The sequence below is a fragment of the Phragmites australis genome, chromosome 11 (genome assembly GCF_958298935.1).
Source record: "Phragmites australis chromosome 11, lpPhrAust1.1, whole genome shotgun sequence".
Lineage (NCBI taxonomy): Eukaryota > Viridiplantae > Streptophyta > Magnoliopsida > Poales > Poaceae > Phragmites > Phragmites australis.
The window spans coordinates 17,776,077-17,789,989 of NC_084931.1; the positions used below are offsets into that span (position 1 = coordinate 17,776,077).

The 13,913-nt window shown below is 44.6% G+C and overlaps 1 protein-coding gene across 4 annotated transcripts; it reads left to right on the plus strand.

Annotated features, from left to right (window-relative positions):
• The first annotated feature begins 10,018 nt into the window (after positions 1 to 10,018).
• LOC133884565 (uncharacterized) lies at positions 10,019 to 13,145 on the plus strand. 4 transcript variants are annotated; one of them, XM_062324021.1, is made up of 5 exons: positions 10,024 to 10,324; positions 10,400 to 10,540; positions 10,834 to 10,898; positions 11,564 to 11,677; positions 12,803 to 13,145. In XM_062324021.1, the coding sequence occupies exons 3-5, from the start codon at positions 10,854 to 10,856 to the stop codon at positions 12,920 to 12,922; spliced, it is 279 nt and encodes a 92-aa protein (XP_062180005.1). In that variant the 5' UTR covers positions 10,024 to 10,324; positions 10,400 to 10,540; positions 10,834 to 10,853; the 3' UTR covers positions 12,923 to 13,145. The 4 variants fall into 4 exon arrangements, with proteins under 4 accessions (XP_062180006.1, XP_062180005.1, XP_062180003.1 ...); XM_062324019.1 differs by having other exon boundaries at positions 10,403 to 10,540; XM_062324022.1 differs by lacking the exon at positions 10,400 to 10,540 and having other exon boundaries at positions 10,019 to 10,324.
• Positions 13,146 to 13,913: the final 768 nt, after the last annotated feature.

Sequence of the window (13,913 nt, forward strand, 5' to 3'; positions counted from 1 at the left end):
TACCGCATCACGTGATGCAGTGAGTATTCTTCAATGTAGATGTCGTAAACGAGGGCTCAAGTTGTGAGCTAGTACTCCTGATCGAGTAAGCAAAGCACCAAAAGTGCAAGTGGAGCACGTCAAAATACCTCATCCTTCGTGTACAGCCTCTAGCGGACACAGTTCACCGTCAACTCATTGAACTAGTGAACGAAGTTCGGGTATGCGCAGTGTGTTTGCATGCTGGATCAACTCGACTGTGCAACCAAAATAAGTTAAAGAAACTAACAAGGAAGTAGTGAACATATACGTACACAAATATCATAACACTTACCCTATGTCTGCACCACAACAACCCCATGGTAGGGTCGTCGATGCCATCTGTAGGGAAATAGTACGCGCTATGGTTGACAATAGGCCTGCCGATGGCAATGCACTCGTACGACCACATCTGAAGCAGCAGGGGACACTCGGTGAGGATCACGTTGTTGTTGGTCTTCGGGCAAGTATCGCACAAGCCACGGTACGTTGCAGCCAGCACAGCTGAAGCCTAGTTGTATTGCGAGACCTTCCTCGGGTCAGCGTCAGCAACCTCTCTAGTATAGGGGAACATGCTTCTTGAGATCATGTTGTCGTGGGTCTTAGTGAACATGACTTACCCGAGCAACCACATGAGGTACGCCTCTAGGTGGCGAGTGACGTCCTCGTTGCATGCCAGTGGGTGGATGTTGTTCGCCTATCAAAAAAGGAACAAGTACAATTATCTTCATCCATTAATAACTTAAAGGAGATGAGAAAATAGTACAAGATATACATACCACAAACTAAATGAGAAAGGCCTTCATCGGGCCGTGCTTCTCGGTCCCTAGAAAATCCCTTAACGAGGCTATATCGTCCCTCTGTTCAACAATGGAGAAGCATGCCAACAATTCATTGTGCCAGCCCACACCCACATCCCTAGCCACAATAGTGGCACCCGCACAAGGCAGGCCCATCACGAGCAAGAGGTCCTCGAGTGTGGGTGTCATCTCACCGCACGGGAGGTGGAACGTGCGCGTCTTGGGATGCCACTTGTTGACTAGGGCCGCCTCCGAGGCCCCACTAATGCGTCCACCTCCACCAGCCGACACAACGAAAGTAGGCCAGCAGCACACAACCTGCAAACATAATACATTTAGTGATGAATACTGATAAAAATCCGTATGAAACATTAAATTCAAATTGTTAAAACCTCAGGATCCATCGCTCGTCAATCCTCATGAGCTCATCCGGCACATGAGGTCATAGTATTGGGAGCTCCTCAGCCTGCACCGTGATGTGGTACGAACGGTGCCCAACGTCGAGCTAAGGGTCAAGCAGATCCAACTGCGCCATACTACAATTTCACAAGTTATTTTCATTCTTATATGCAAAACAAACACAAAGGAAGAAGTGTCGACCAGTCTAGACCTGGTTTAGACTAGTCCTTATTTCTAGGAACTGAATAAGTAAGTATCCAACATATAATATGACATAATAGATTGTTCAAATCATACACAAATATGTGAACAAATCACAAGCTAACATGTTACAATCTTGTACATAGTGACAGTCTCAGTACTAACACAATAAAGTACAATGTTGTGCACACGAATATCCATCACACTATAAATTACAATATTAATCGATCTCAATGAGTTGTCGAAGCTGGCGATCGATGACAACGAGGACGTTTTCCATCTACACCTGACCTGGAAGGACGTGCTTTAGCGGGGTTCACACTTATGACACCAACGGTGCATTTTTTGTAAGTGTGTCCTATTCCATTGCACTTGCTGTACAATTTCATGCGACGCCCAGCTTCTACTTCATCCATGTCATTACAGAGCCTCGTAGTCCTACGTCATCCCTTATTCTTCTTCATCTTATTGACATCAGGGATGAACAAACAATTGGGCCTAGATTCCTTTGTGAAAGAACCATAAATAATATAGCTTCTTTCTTGAAGTAGTTAGAGACGTACCTCTGGGTCCTCATCCCTATCATAGCACACGCGGCAATCACATCGGAGCATAGCTTTTGCAGTAGAATTGGCTTGTAGTAGGTGCAAACACACCTGTCAACGAAGATGGTGCACTCTTGAATAACTCTCTCATGTTTGCCCCCTCCTTCCTTTGTCCCTGCATAGAATTTCGTATATGTGCTGTGTAGTTCCAATGATCTTCACCCAGTGCATCTTTGCCTTCTTCATCTTCTCTTCCATGTACTTGGTCATCTTCATCCCATAAATCAGACGAGCATCATTTAGCACCATGTGTGCCACTGCATAGCGGTCTCTGAAATAGTTACAAGTCCCTTAAAGTATGAACTCTACAATCCCTTCTGGCGGTAACTCCCTCATACATTTCAAACCTCTGTTAAATTTATAGTCATAATGCCGTACCTAACCTCATTTATGTCATATAGAAGAGCCCACTTATCCTTCGACCCATTCTCAATCCACTCGCTAAATGACCTGGTAGATAACCCGTTCCTCGGCGTGGCACCAGCTTCATTGTCCTTTGGCAGAGACTCAAGAGGTACTAGTTCATCCTCTAGTCCCCTCACAGGCCTCCCTGTACGCTCCTACGTTTGCTTCTTCGTTAGCTCATCCAGTGTCTTCCAAAGAGCATCAAACTTCTGTTGCTGGTTCTGACCACACAACCTGTTAAACATGTTCGTGAGGTTCTTATTCTTGAATCAGTGGAAGAAGTTTGCACCCAAATGACTCATGTACCGCATACTCTGCAGATCTGGTCATACAAGTCCAATCAAGCTATCGGCCATTCCATTTTGTAGATCCAGAATTACCGCGAGCATCCTAGCATGCCGGTCATGTATAAGACACACGTTTGGCCAAGCACCAACAATTATCATCCTCACGCAGTACAAAAACCAATACCAGATGGTGGTGCTCTCACTCTCCACAAATGCAAAGGCAAAATGATAGAACTTGGTTGTTCCCATCAACCCCAATAGCAGTCAGGATCTGTCCCGTGTACTTACCGATAAAGAAAGTACCATCGATGCACAGGATAGGCTGACAATTCTTGAAAGCTTCAATACATGCTCCTAATACGAAGAAGCATCACTTCAGGATAAACTTGCCAGGTTTGGACAACAATTCATACTTGTTAATGTCGTAATACGTCCCTAGGTTCCTTTGAGTAATGGTCTGCAGCAAGTGTGGAAGGTTTTTTCATATGACGCTTCGTAGGTTCTGAACCTCATCTCAATTGCCTTCCTCTTCACTCTCTAAGCCTTATTGTAGCTAATAGTATACTTGTATTCCTTCTCAATTTGTCTAATTATGGACCTTGATTCGTAGTTCAGGTTGTTCGCAATTGGAGCGTAAATCACATTACAAAGGCTAAGGTGATGTTTATGTGATTGGATTCAAGTTTGTCCATCATGCAAGTGTGTTCGATCACAATCGACACCCCCTAATACTAAACCCACTTCCCCTGAAGCTGTGCACCCGCCACAGGCAACCCTCCTTTAAGCACTTGACATCATATTTCTCCTTACTTAACTTGACAATATAAAATTGTCGTCGAAGCCATATTACCCATTCAGTCACATCATTCTTCATGGACTGACTGGTAAGATACCTAGCACCCTGGGTCACTCCATTCTGCGTATACTCCCAGGCTACCTAATTCCCCTCATTGACCACAAGATTATTAAAGTTGGGATTGTTCTATTTCACGGGAACAGGAGCCTCATCCTCATCATACGAGATGTCATACTCAGGAGATTTGTTAGCCTCAAGATCATTCTATTCCATCTGTTCAATTAGAGAAGAGTTTTGTTCCTCATCGTTTGCTTCACCTGTCGGTTCAGTTGGATAATCCGATGAATGTGCACCATCCGGATTGACATCAACATCAAACTCTTCCTCATCACCCTCCTCCTCCGCGTACCCCCACCCTGCATCTCCCAAAATGTCTCCTTATTTTTCTATTACACAAGCAACATAGGAGGCCAACCTCCGTGCACAACATCCTGCAGGTACCTTTTCCACACTTTATCTTTCTTGAGCGGGCACACCTCTCAGTACACACCATCTCTCACTCGGTTACTCATAATGTTAATGGTCAACTCTTGAACCTCGGGTCAATTTTGAAACTCCGTATCAACTAGGCGTACAAGTGTCTGACACTTTTGTGTATAGATCTAGAGATACCCTTATCCATTGACTGAAATAAGGATAGTACTACCCCTTTCGGACCATATACTATTTTATTGTCCCCATAAAAAATCTCAAACTGCAACATATCCAACATACCTAGCAGCAACCATCGACAAAAATCCTAACATTATTGTGATAGAATAGAAATAATTATATAAAACTATATCTACAATGAAAAATTCATTACACACATAGCCCAATACGTAATCTATACTGAAACAAAATATCTTCGAGTCGCTACATCAAACACCTCATCAGTTGTGACTAAACTATGTCTAAATCCTACATCTAATACCTAATATAAGCCTAAATACTACATCTAATTATAAAATATACATACAAACACGATCTAGTTGCTAAACTATGTCTAACCCTGATTCTAAAATTAGATCTGCATTCTAACCTATGTCTAGTGACTATCCTACCAGATTTGTAAAAAAAATCCTCTATCTAACATCTAACCTATGTTAAAATCTAGCACTAGTGGCTATTCTACCGGGTTTATAAAAAATCAGAGAAAAAATATAGCTCTTTTCTCTGACAGGACTTCACCATAAAATTTCCTCTCCCCTCCCTTCCCCTCTCTCCCCTCTTCTCTCCTTCCTCCCTCTCGGCTCAGCTGGAATGAAATGACCAGCTGACGTCGGCAAGGCCAATACGGCCAAATTATATATTCAAAAGATCTCACCCACTGAACGAACGAGACCTTTTAGATAGGCCCGCTCAGCGTCGTAGCACATGAAGATCTTGCCCCTTCACTGGACGAGATGAAGTTCACACCCGCTCAGCAGGCAAGATCATGTTCTTTCCTAATGAACAGGTGAGATATTGCAGTAATCGATTATTAAATACACTAACTGTCAGGACTATAAGATCTCACTTGTTCAATGGGTGAAATCTTATTCTCGGTCATTAGACAACAATAGACTATACCTACTATTTTAAACGGACATATATTTTGAAAATATTAAAGAAAAAATTCCCACCTTTTCTATCTAGAGATTAACCACTACTTGCTTTAAGTAGTGGTCAGCTTTCGTTCTAGACCAGTAGATGGATTCCTCTTGAGTCTTTCTGTTTATGGGCTGGCCTACCTTCTCGCGTTCTGACCCCGTGGGCTCTTTTTTTTGGTCACGTGCGGCCCACAACTTTTCTTTCCGTTTGAGTCCAGTAGCGTGCGTGGACTGGAGCAAGATAGGATTAGTAGGCTTTTTTTTTCTTTTTTCTTTTATTTTCTGTTTTCATTGTTATTTAAACATTCTTTGCTGTCTATGTCACTTAATTTTTTCTGTCCATTTTTTCTATTTTTGGCCTATTTCTGGTATTGTTGCATTAGCTATGGATCCCATTATATTTAAACACTTTCTTTCTTCTTTTTCTAAATTCTATTCTCCCTTTCATTTTTTGCTCCTCTTTTTTCAACGCATATAAAACATTTAGTGCAATTTTATTTTACTTATTTTTTCTCCCATTTCTTTTCTACATATTTTCTTCCTTTTCCTCTCCTACTTTTCAACATTTTTTTGATAAGGATTGATTTAAAAAAAATTATTCAACATTTTTGTTATTATAGATTCAACAATTTACAAGACATGTTCCTTCAATATTATGTTTTGTTAAATGTTGACACAATTGTTTCTGAAACCTAACCATTTCGACCTCTACTCACTTAACATTTATTTTTTGTAAGTGTTGATTTGATACTTTTTATCTGACATTTTTAGACTTGCTTCACTTCATGAATCAACATTTTGTATAGATTCAACATCTTTTTGATGCAAGGGTTGATTTTCAACATTTTTTAGTTGAGGATTTTTATTGATCCAACACCTTTTTTTTTATATAAGGTGGATCCAACATTTTCTTGTGTGCCTAACAGAAAGACATTTATGAACATTTCCAAAAAATTTATTTGAGGAATGCCCATCCTTATTTGCTCTCTACACTTTTAACCTCCAAAAAGAATCTACTGCTCCATAAAGAGGATTCTTTTTTGTCTCCTAATTTCTTGCACTTTCCACCTGCCCATTCAACATTTTTTGGAAGAAATGCTACTTGAACTTTTATTACATTTTTTTTGGGAAGATCTTATTGAACATTCTTTATTGACCCAACATTTTTTAAGTGCAATTTCTTGTTTCCTTTTTCTGGTGGTTGGTCTAGGCCCTTTCTCAGAATATTTTTAAAATGTTTCAGGTCTTTAATTTTTGATGATTTTAAATTTCTCAGAGAATTTGTTGATTCCCTTCATTTTCATACATTATAAAAATCATAATTTACATATGCATAACATCTTCTTTGAAACTCTGAGAAAACTCGAAAAGGTGCCAAATTCAATTAGAGATCCCTGACAAACTTTAGTACTTTTGAGAATTTTTGTAGAATAGCTTTCAAAAATCAAACTCAAATAAGAGAAATAGAAAAAGTTAAAATGTACTTTTTATTAAGAGGGAGATAGTTAAACTGGGCATCCACTTCCGCTATCAGCAACATATAAAGTTATGTAGTTGCCCCCGCGTTGCTCCCAGGGGCGACTTGGGCGGCTCCCCAACCTCTCGATGTGCCACCCCCAATCCCTCCCTTCCACCTCACCACCGCTAGAGCCAGCAGTCAAAAGTCCATGCAGCAGCGAGGACAGCAGCGGCGGGGCTTCCCCCTCCGTCGGGGTTGGTTCTCGCACTCGTGGGGCTAGCCCGATCCTTGGGGTCCTCTTGGTGGCGGATCTGGATACCTCCCAGCGCCATGGAGGTCCCTGGTGATCGGCATGGCGGGAGGCGACATCCTGGTGATAGGCAGTGTAGGGAGGCGCCGCCAAGAGGTCGACGACCATGGGGTTGTCAAATCTGCGATGGCATCGGCTCTCCAGACCTTGAACCTCGGCTATGGTAGGACACGGAGGCGCGCGACGATCGAGGGCGATTGGGCAGCGTTTCAGGCGGGGAGGGGGTGGGTGGGTGATTTCGATGGCGCGGCAATGGCGCCGATGCTCCTGGGCATGTTCCTGGTCTCCCGGGGTACCAAGTTGGTGGTCGATGCACAGATCCCAAGCCTGACAATGACAGTCAGTGAGGCAGGATAGTGCTGGCTCATGGCGTTATTTGGGGGGGGGGGGGGTTGTAGCGGTGTTATGGAGGCCGCACATTTGACGATGGTGATGCCACCCAAGAGGGCGACAGGGTGCAGATCCAGAAACCATTGGTGCGGTGGCATGGTCTGACGAGGCAGATGTGTTTCAATGTGTTGGCGCCGCCCATGTCATTCGGTGATGCTCGGGAGGGTGCAATTAGACAATTGGTGGCCAGGGCGAATGAGGGCCAGGGCGATGATGTGACAGCGGTCGATGGGTTCCAAGCTAACCCGAGCGTGATGACTGCAGCGGGCGGGCAGCTTGCGTGCAACAGTTGTGCAATGGCTAAGTGCTTAGCGGCAGTTAGACCCGCATGGCGGCGTCTAGTCTGGCGAGGGGTGGCTTAGGCCATATGGACGCCTAGGGGATGTTGTAACATCCTGAGTTCTAACATGTTAATTAATTGCAAATTTCGCTCTAAATTAAAACTTTTGGTGATTAATAAAGTCAACTAAAATCAAGAAAAATACATATTCAAATATAATAAGTTAACTAGTTATTTCAAAATGCACTAGAATTATTTTCAAAATAATCCCTATGTTAAATTGATTCATATGCATTGGTTTATGGGTTTTGTGGTTCTTTGTGCGGAGGTTGAAATTGAATGTCTCTCAATTTCAAATATGTTCCTAGATTCCTTCAGCTCAAATCTATTTGAATTCAAATCATCTTCAAAGTCTCAAGATCCAAATCCAAATTACAATTCCAATGTGTCCATTGAATTTATACCAAATCCAAACCCAATTCTAAAAATAAATTCAAATACCTCCATTTGAATTTAAACCCCCAAACTCCTTTTCTTTTTCTTTTTCCTCCTGGGCTGAATCTCTCTTCCCCCCCCCCCTCTGTTCAGCCCGTGCTCAGCCGGCCCGGCCCTACTCCCCTCCCCCTCTTTTCTCCCTTGCACAGCCCAGCCAGCCTGACTTCTCCCCCCTTTTCTTCTCCTACGCCTGGTCCGCCACCATGCTGCCAGCCTAGCTCTCGCACGTGCTCCCAGTCTGTCGATCGCCCACCATGCTCTCTCCTTCCTTCTCTAACGCGACGCCGTGCCACTCGCCACCGTGACAGCCGCTCCTCCTAGGGAAATATCCAGCTGCCGCATTGCATGCCCGGCTACTTGCCTGCATTCTCGCTCTCTCTCCTCTCTCCGCTTTGCCGCACATGCATTCTGAGCGTCTACAACCCATGACTTCCGTGACTCACGCACGTGGCCGGCGCAGTGCCGCCATGTCACGGAAAGATATCATCGCCGGCCCCTGTCCTGTTCCTCCAGGACAACGCGACGCGCCCATCACCACTCTGTAGCGCCCTCTCCCTCTATAAATAGAGCGCCTCATCCTCTCTCTCTCTCTCTCTCTCTCTCTCTCTCTCTCTCTCTATCTATCTATATCTCCCCATTTTCCACCACCATAGCGCCGCCTTCGCCGCCATTCCTGTCGTTGCGGCCTTGCCGTTGATGTTCTACCCCCACGAGTTGCCGAGGAGCACCTAGAGAATGTTGTCGTCCCTATGCTGCCCTCCTTCGACCAGAAGCCCGACAGGAGCACGCTCGTGCTGGTAGCTGAGCCTCCTCCACCGCCACCGCTCTATCGCATCACCGGCTATCGTCCAGCTTCTCGCCATTTCCATGCTCGGTGACCTTCCTGCCCCCTCGCGTAAGACCCCCTAGCTAGCATGTCATCGCTCCCGTGCTTCCTTCTCGCGTGTAGCCACATGCCGCCAAGCTTTTGCTCTGCCACCATGCTTTAGCTTTGCCACTGGTGTGCTTATGCCTTTACTTGTGTTCCAGCCATCATGCCATGTAGTCTAGGGAGCCTTAGGCTCCTTTTGTTGCAGGCAATTTCGACAACGGACAACTGTGCTTGGCTTCATTGCGATGGTGGTGGCCCTATAGGGTGCATTGGTGAGGCTTGTCATCGATCGGCGTGTCATCTGGATTCAAACAGCTTGTGCGACGCGGCCCGTGAGGTTGGGTAGTGACCTACGAGTTGTGTTGGCGACCGCGTGCAGCAGAGATATGCGGGAGGTGTCCCATGAGAGATGCATTAGTGGCAGTGGGTGGTGGCTAGCCCTGCATGGTAGTGGTTAGTTCGGTGTGATGGCCAAGGACGACATGAGAACAAGGCAACGGGTGATGGATGCGGTGGGTAGTCCAGCATGGTGGCAAGCCGGTGAGTGGCGGACCGCGAGGGCTAGCCTTACATGGTAGCGATTAGCTTGGTGCGGTGATCAAAGTCACCGTGGTGGCAAGGCAGTGGGCGGTGGCCTAGCTTGACCTTGTGGTGGCTGGTCCCGCTTAGCGACGACCAAATCAATGCGGGGGCAGCGTGGCCTCTAAGGCGATGAGGTGGTCTCGGAGGTAGTGGTTGATGCGGCATGTTGGCTTGGTGTGTCGGTGGCCAACGTTTTGTTGTCGGTGGTGCTGTGTGGCATGTGTTGTGCTCTTTCCAACTGGGCACTGTTGTTTCAGCTTGTTATGGTGGTATTATCGTGATGGTTGTTACCGTGGTTATTGTTTTAGCTTTTTGTGGTGGTGTTTTTCTATAGGTAGTCTCCGGAGCTGCCCCTTATATTTTTTCTACTTTATCAATATAAATAGGCACTATTTTGTGCCCGTTCCGTTAAAAAAAAAGATAGTTCAACTGTGCTATGTACTTGGGCCCCTTTCTTTTCCCAGCCCAACTTGACTAGCGCCACAGCAAAGCCCACGACGAACGTCCTTGTCCTCTTTCTCCTTCCTCTCGACGCCGCACGCGTGACGGCGTGAGCGCCGGCTCGAGCTCGCGATCGGCCGAGGGCGAACCACCAGCCACGCGTCGCCGCCCAGAACCGTTTCCTACCTCTCCCACACTCGCGCCCGCGTCTCCGTCCTCTCCTCATCCTGTTGGCAAGGCGGGCTGCAGCGAGACGAGCGGCGTCGGCAGCGAGGGGACCCGGCAGTGGCAAGGCGGGCGTGGGGGTGGGGCTGGCGGCGAGGCAGGCCGGGTCGTGAAGAAGCGAGGAAGAAGGTGCCTTTTCCGCAAAAATAGAAAGAAAATAAGTGTTGCCGTTTCGGGACTGACCACCAGATAACTACCGTGTAGCAGGCCCCCATCAAACGCCATCCCTCCACCGCAACTGCACTTCTCTCCCCTTCCCTCGCAGGTGTCCTCGCAGCCGTCATCCCCCTGGGCTGGTGTGGAGTGGGGATTCATTCGGTCTCGTCTTGATTTCTTCTCTTTTTGGTAAGGATGCCCTAGCTTCCTCGGATGGATTGTCCGTTTTGCTCCGCGTGATCTTTTCTCTGCTCTGAGCCCCCAAACCCAGATCTTTCTTCCTCTCCAATCCATCCAGTTTGTTGCGGATTTGTTTCCAGCGTTGATGGAGTACTCATAGCAGTATACTTATTTTCCATTTTTTGGTGGGTGGGTGGGTTGCGCGGGGGGGGGGGGGGGGGTTGTTCAGCTGAATCCCCGTGCGGGCGTGCTCCATGTTGATCCCGCCCTTGTTCTGACCTGTTCCCTTCTCCTCCTAACAGAGTAAGAAGATAGATTAAGAATGGCTGCACGGAGCACTTCTATGGCCTCTGAGGATGATTATGAAGTAAGAAACAAATGAGCTCCAGTTTTTTGCTCTCCTGCTGCTGTATTTCCTCATTTCTATTGAAATCAATTTGTGCTAGTTGAGACACATGTAGAGTTATGGCCTTATTTACCAATTTCTAGATGCACAAATGGTATATGTAACTACTATAATGTTCATTGGGTTCGGTTAAATAGGAAGAATTAGATAGTCTTCTCATTGTTGGGTGAGTTTTTGCTTCTACTTGTGTAGATTTGTTGATTGATGACAGCTTTGACTAGTACAATATTCAAAGGGTATTTTTGTTTTGACAAAGTTTGAGCAGCTTCTAATCACCTTTCATTTAACATTCTTGGTTTAAATGAAATTGATCGTGTGCTATTGTCAATGCTTTGTGGGCGTGCATGCAAACTTCAGAATGGGTGTAGAGGTGATCTCATAGAGCCATAAAACTGTTTTGACTTACTGAGGAATAGTTCAGCTTGTAGAATATAAACAACTATTGTGAAAATAAATAATAAGATGGATGAAGAAATATATGAACAATGGGTGTGAGTAGAGGATGTAACCCCATCGACAGGGAAACATAGTACTTCCTTTTTTATTTAAAAATTACGTATACGTATATATAAATTTACTTGGAATTGTGCCTGATATATGCTGTTATGGTGAGCTATTTGCTGCAGACTGAACAGAAGAAGCAAGCTGCTGCAGATGTTCTTTTCCACTATTCGCAGTTTGTTATGGTGTGCATTGGTGAGGGCGTTCGCCCAACTGATCTCAGGTTGCACCTTATGAAGGTAAATTTATTATCTTTAGTGTTGAATTTGTGATTCCTCCATTATGGCTTAAGGTAGCATTGATTGGACCTTGGTGGCTAGGTGGCTTTGTAGCCAAGGAGAGATGCGCTGGCGGTGCTAGAGGAAGAGGGACGGGAAGGGGCCTGTTGTTGCTTGCCTTTGATCATTGACGCTTAGCCCTTTAAATAGGGCTTTCCGTACTAAATGAATCTAATCTGAAACTAAATCATAACCAATAGTATGGATAGCCCAACAACTAGATAGACCTCCTAACCCAACTTCAAATCGGCACCGGTGGGGCTGTTGGCGCATCAGCCAAGCCGGGCATCCCTCGGGTGCGCAGCTGCTGCTCAAGCATGCCTCCCTTGGTAGTGAAGCCTCGTCATGAAACTTTGCACTGGTGTCGATCGATTATGTTGCTTATTGCTTGTGGACCTGAGATGGAATTAATTGATTTGCTTGTCGATCCAACTTTTTGAAACTCAATTTTAGATTTACGCCTCGAGTAGTAATTATCCAGCAGATACCTCAATACAGACTAGATTGTGAGGTTTATGCTTTGTGTGCCATTTGGCTAGAAAAACAATCTCCACTTTGTTGCAAGGTGTTTCAACTCAAAAGGATCTGAAATGATTACCATGTTCACACTATTCAGTGCAAAAGGAGCTTATCCTTCCTTGAGAACACCCTAGTGTCACCCTGTTTAGCAATTTAAGCTTCCAGTGTATTTAATCTTAAGTGGGAGGACTCAGACGAAAGTAGTGTGGTACTTTCGCTAAATTTGTGTCTTTGTGTTCAGGCTATGCAATACTGAAGTTCCTCAAATCTTGTAGGGTGTAAGGTGAGGTGCATGTCATTATGGGTCAGCGCATCAGTGACTGCACTAGTCAGTTTGTAAACTGCATGAATCGTTTGAGCATTCAAAATGCACGGCTTTTATTTGGCGGAATGGCTGTATTGTGCACGTACAGTTCATGCTGTTAATATGCATTTTCTTTTGAATAATAGGATAGAATTCCCAGCTGTTATATTTTCTTTTTATTTAATGCAGTATTAATCCTGATGCTTGTTGTAGTTCATAAGTCATGATGCTAACTTAGATCGTTTGCTCTCTCTTTTCTTCAGGAAGTTTCAGGAATGCCCACTTCTCTAAAGGAGCCACAACAGGCAGCTGCCTCACCGGATTCAAGTGGTGAACCGTCCTCCTCTGGAACTATGAAAGGGGACAAGAACGAAATCTCATAAGCTTCATCGATCATCCTGCTCAGGTCTCCTGCCTCCTGGTGGTGTTCCTTGCGCAGTGAGAAGACAACAGCCTTCAGATGATGAGACATGCTTGCTGCTAGTGCTTTCGACAACAATTAATTGCATCATAGGGATGTAAATTTCTTGTATTTTTTCTTTTGCTTTTTCTCTGTGGCTTTTTTAAAATTCATTTTCCAAATGACTACACACAAAATTGTTGCTAGTTTTGCCTCCTTAGCTCAACACCAGACTTGAAAGCGCTTGTGGCGTGGCAATTTTGTTAGAGCTCGTAACCCTAAAGGCGCCGTTGCTCTTTGTTAGAGCTTAGGGTGACATGTTGATGTGTCGTAGACATACATGCGAGGGTTTACTTGATGTCTCAATGTGTTGTTAGGAATTAGGTCATGTTGTTCAGGCCTATTTCTCCAATTACCAGGTTTTTGTTAATTGTTAGCTAATTAGTTTGCTGTGATCAACCGATTTTCTAGTTCTACAAAAAAAGCGCACACATACACACATGACTACGCTGGTCCTTTTGTTTTTTCATATTTTTTGATAGAATTTCTATCTGGTGTTGTTCTGCCGGGTTTTTTTTTTGTTTGTTTTGCATTGAAGCACACGCAGCCCTATATTTCCCGATATGAGTATTGTAATAGAATTAAAAAGTAGGGATAGAAAGTGGAGAATGAAAATCTTGTATTCAATGATGAGAAAGTTTACATCATGTAGGCAGGAGAGGCACTGTTGGGAAAGACGGTTTGCACCAACGAGTGCTTTTTCCTCAACAGGTATCCGTTCATATGGACAACTGCCTAAGACAGTTAATCATCTGATTACATGATAATTGAGCACTTTTATCTATTTACAACACTCCCCCTTATCAATTGTAAACTTCTTTTTGAAAAAACTTCTCTAAAATCTTGTAAGGAAAATATAAGGAGAAAATAATATGTTGATATACTATAAAACTCTTTTAAAATCTAATAGAAAA